Genomic DNA, 5,358 nt, shown 5'->3' on the forward strand with positions numbered 1-5,358 from the left:
ACATCAACAATTGTTGCCACAAAAGCTACTGGCAACCGAACTACTCATGTACTCATAAATCGCTCCAATAACACTATAATCGCTGGTAACACTACACAACGCCTGCAGCATGCTAAAATTTTGAATAAACCACCGACAAATATTGCAGCGACCGCCGTTATCGCTAATAAGTCTCAAATTAATCATAATTCTCATTCTCCTGCCATACAAGCTGTGAAGCTGCAACAACAACCACTGCGCCAAAACATTTCGGCCTTGCAACAAATTAGGCCACAAACGCAACAGCAGCAGCAGCAAAAACAACAACAACAACAACAACAAAAGATACAATTAGTTAAGCCCATCGTTCACAGTAGCAATGCGGTGACAGTGACGGCCACGAAAACAACAACAGTAGCCAACATGGCTGCGACTTCACGCAATCTATCGACTGTTACGCAAGTTAACGGTGTTCCCAATTTAGTTCCTAACAGCAACAGCATCACCAACAACAAGAGTGGAACTATGACAACTTCCACATCGGCAACTTTATCGGTGAAAACGTTACCGACTGCAGCTGTATTTCCGCAAAAGCAGCAACAGTTGCAGTTGCAGGCCCAACAACAAATGCATCAACAACATAGCCAAAACCAAATTCAACAACGTCAATCTCAGCAGCAGGGACAATCTGAGGAACATAAACACGTAATTGCCCACTCTCGTACTATACCCGCCACATCTCTCCCTGCGACAACAGTTGCTGCCACACCCGATGGTACTGCCATCACGGAAGCTGCTGAGCCTGAGGTTGAACCGGAGATTGACATTGTCATCAACAACGTGGTTTGCTCGTTCAGTGTGCGATGTCATTTGAATCTGCGTGATATTGCTCTCAAGGGTCTCAATGTGGAGTATCGTCGCGAGAACGGTATGGTGACAATGAAGCTGCGAAGACCTTATACGACTGCGTCCATCTGGTCATCAGGTCGAATCACCTGCACAGGTGCCACATCTGAAGAACAGGTGCGTTAGAGTAAGATTGAATATGTATATGTATTTTTAACTGACTTCAATTCGTCGGAATATTTTTTTATGTATGTTACCGTATAACTTTGGACCACGTGAAACGACTTCGAAAATCTTTTATCGGAAAGGTGCCCAGTAGATAATTTCAGGAGTTAAAAAAGCCCTTCCGAAAGGCCTTCCTGAGAGACAAAAGGCCTACCACTCTATATTCTTTTCTCCTTTCTTTTTTGTATGGAGTGGAACAAATTAAAGGGCTTCTTCTTTCGCTACCCATGGAAGGCTTTCCAGAAGTGCTTTGAAAGGACGTACTTCAGAAGGCCTTTTGGAGGAGTTCTTTTAAAGTTGCTTCTTTAATTTATAAAAATCATGCATCTTTGAGGTATTTCGTCGATGTTTTTTTGCGAACCCGCCCATCGACCAGTTGCAAAACCGCCTAAATCGCCGTTTTGGCAAAAATTAAATTTGGTAACCCAGATCTCCAGGCATCGAAATTTATGCCAAAAAAATCATATAATCTTTATTAAAACAACAGATTTGTAAAATAATAGCTAAAGAAAATATTGCCTATCAAGGCAATGCCTTCAAAGAAAAACCGTTTTTTCGCTCCTGTCAAATTTTAGTGCCGTATGAAAGGGGGCTTTGCAATTGGTCGATGGGCGGTTTTGCAATGTTTATTGAAATTCATTTGTAATGCTAAATTTATGCATTCGCGATAAGCCCTTATAGAAGGCATGCAAGGAAGCACGTTTTTTAGCTCTTCTTGGGCAGGCCTCTTAGAATGGCTTTACTTAATTAAGAATACCTATCTAAATTATCTTCTGGGTGGTCCCATATTAATTTGGCTTAGAACCGATCATTGGATCATGAAGAAATTAACGGCAATCCTAAATTTTTATTTTATAGAAACAACATACTAATATAATTGGATACTTCTCATCAATATTTTACACTCATGAATTCATATTACATTTACTTTTAGGCGAAAATTGCAGCACGCCGTTATGCACGCGTCCTTGAAAAACTTGGGTTCCGTGCCCGTTTTCACAATTTCCGAGTAGTGAACGTACTGGGCACATGCAGCATGCCGTGGGCCATTAAAATTTTAAACTTCTCTGAAAGGTACAAGAAAGAGGCGAGTTACGAGCCCGAATTGCATCCAGGTGTTACATATAAATTGCGCTTTCCAAAGGCCACTTTGAAAATTTTCTCCACCGGCAGTATTACTGTGACGGGTGAGATATCTTGAAATTTGTCGGTTTGGTTTTATTATTAAATAATTGAACTTGAATTTTTATATAAATATTCTAGCTGCTAGTGTTGCTAATGTGCAGGCCGCTATTGAACATATCTTCCCACTGGTCTACGAGTTTCGCAAAAAACGCTCACCCGAAGAGTTGGAACAGTTGCGTATTAAGCAACAACAGGCGGCTTTGGTTGATACTACTGAATTGGAGGAGGTGCTAGATAGCGATATTGTCGTTGAAACTACCCAAAGTGTGCCAACATTACAGCGCAGGCGTTCATGCAATAACGTAATCAATAATTTTAAGCAAAAGCGTAGAAGACTGGGCAGTGATGCCGAAGATGGAACGTTAGCAGCAGCTGCTGAAGAAGTTGACGATCCTGAGGCAAAAGAAAACGATGATAATATTGTTATGTACGATCCGGACGATTTAATTGAAGGACCTGATGATGAGGAAGTATAAATGCGATATGTGATGTGTTTCTCTCGTTGGTAGAGGGGAGTGTTAAAAAGCATTCATGCTGTTTGATTATGTATTATGGTTTCAACAAAATTTCTATACATAATGTAATGTTTTATCTACGAGAAGAAAATGACTTTACTACAAATAGTAATAATGAAACGAAATACGAATAACAACAAAATAAAAACATAGAATACTTATATTGTAGAATGAATGATACGAATTGCATAAAAATGCAAGCGAATTGATCAGCGAATTCATTCAGTTTGACGCCTTACAAATTGCATATTAGAAGAAAAACTTGAACACATCAGAAACCAAATCAAATCAAATCTAATCAAACAAATGCAGTTTATCGTTAAAAACACAACACATTAAAAACTGGACGATAATGATATGTGTGAGTGAATACATACACTCAATTGTGCGCATATATTTCAAGAACTCCAGTACAATCAAACACATCATACATATGGGATTTTTTCGTTTCACCATGATTGGCATTTAAGCGATTCGAGTTTCATGCCAAGATGCAAGCAATGAAAATATTAAATGTCTAATTTTGAGGAGTCTGCGAACTGCAAACTGCGATCTACTATGGGAATTGTGAGCCAAATAACTACAACTATTTTTAAGGTAAGCCCTTACAATATGTATACTGAATACATATGTACATATATCATCGTTTAAAGTACAAAACCGCATATCGTCATTCTGCAAAACCGCGTAACTGACATTGGCTGCCAAAAATTGAATTTGCTCACACAAGCTCTTGGCTCAATTTTATCCATTCGTCCTGAAATATACTAGAGGTGCTATTGCTTTATAAAAAAGAGAACCATTTTGAAATTGAAGTGTTTTTACTCTCTAGAAAATAATTTATGGAATCTCACATACGCGGTTTTGCATTATATTAATACACGGTTTTGTACTTTAAACGGCGATATATGAACGTTTGTATGCTTGTTTCTAGAGCAGTGATGGGCAGCGCAGGCAGAACTTTTTGCAAAACTTTGCACATGCTTATGGAGTTCTGCCAACGGTGCCCATGGCTGTTCTATAGAGCATAGGTAATATGTAGAGATCGCAAGGTAGACGCTTTTACAGATGCAAAGTGAATATTGAGTTTTTCTTTCTTTTTTGAAGCAGACAGTTTTTTTTTTTGCTATTTATCTTTTACACATTTCTAATTTTGACAATTAACGAATAAATTCCAAGGGCTCCGAAAAAACCCCAAAGGTCCGAAAATTTTAAAAAAGAATCAGCATGTTTCCAAAACATAAGTATGAAAGATTTCGTAAAGTGCCACGGAATTCCCGAAAAATTATAAAAAAGCGAAAACCCCCACCAAGATCCCGAGAAATTCTCGAAAGGTCATAAAAAACTCAGATGAGGAAAAAAATCCGAAAACTAAAGAAGCCCCAAGTCCGAAAAAAACTCGATATTCATGTTCACGAAGCACACACATCATTTTAGAAACCGATTATCTTTTGCAAAAAAAAAATTGAGCAAACTTAAAAAAAGCAAGCATTATCGGTATATCTTGCTCAAAATAATAAAGGTGAAGAAATCATATACATATAACAAAAAGATAGAGGTTTTTGAAAAATGCGTTACGAAGATTTATCGGTACGTCTTTTGTATTTGAAAATCTAAAAATAACTTTTATTTAACATTTTCAAAAATTGAATCCGCCTTAACGAATGTTTTTTGTTACCGCTCCATATGAAAATTTCTTTGTCGGTCACATGATTGTTCATGAATTTCAGTCCTCTATCTTAATTTTTGTTTAATAAAAAAAAGGTTTTCCGTTACTTTTTAAATAAATATTCAAATACATAAATATATATATATATAATATAAAAGCCCATTAATTTAGTGTAATATTTGCAAGTTTAAAGCAACTAGGACTTACCGTTGATTTTTTCCTTTCTTTCACAGGTATTTTTTAGCTTCCAGTGCTTAGTTACAACGTTATTTGCTACAAAGATCTATAACAACAGATTATGCAAAATTGCGGCGAACCATTTAAATTAAATGGATCACTCCAAGAATGCAGCAAATACCAATACTAAAAAACAAACACTAACTAACAACTGTGTTACAACAATTCAAGCAGAAATATACAATTTTATGTATAATTATGATATGATATGATAATTAGCAATACTGGCATACATAATCGTATGAAGTAAATAATTTTGGGAGTAAATTTTTTAGTTTTAAGATTTCTCAAATAAGTTTGTTTTGATGTAAAAGGCTTTCCCGCTCTTCACTTAATTTAAATATTGTAAGAATTATTGCTCTGTTCATATCCGATATGCATACATACATACATACAAATATTGCGTTCATAAGAGAAACAAAAAACCACCGCAACAAACATACATGTACTATATATACACATTTTCATACCTACACGTATAATTGATTTACATATTCACTTTAAAGAATGTTAAATTCTATCATAATTTATTAATGAATCAAATCACTTTATTTACTAAACCGTTTAGCATGAAGTCATTTGGACTTCAATTACATGCTAACGCTATAATGTCTATACATATGTATGTATAAAACATAGAAAAGAAAGCTTCTGTATAGAAATTTCGATTTATTTATTAAAATAAATGGACATTATAAATGC

General features: G+C 35.9%; 1 protein-coding gene across 1 annotated transcript; it reads left to right on the plus strand.

Annotated features, from left to right (window-relative positions):
• Window positions 1–3: 3 nt before the first annotated feature.
• Window positions 4–3,348, plus strand: LOC118753010 (TATA-box-binding protein-like; the record flags this gene model as incomplete). Its single annotated transcript, XM_036487858.1, has 3 exons — window positions 4–1,002; window positions 1,985–2,237; window positions 2,314–3,348. Coding segments are annotated over 3 exons (1,650 nt in total), but the record flags the coding sequence as incomplete, so codon positions are not given.
• Between the last annotated feature and the right edge of the window lie 2,010 nt (window positions 3,349–5,358).

This window comes from Rhagoletis pomonella, unplaced genomic scaffold, assembly GCF_013731165.1.
Source record: "Rhagoletis pomonella isolate Grant_MI unplaced genomic scaffold, Rhpom_1.0 Rhpom_scaffold_02047, whole genome shotgun sequence".
Taxonomy (NCBI): Eukaryota; Metazoa; Arthropoda; class Insecta; order Diptera; family Tephritidae; genus Rhagoletis; species Rhagoletis pomonella.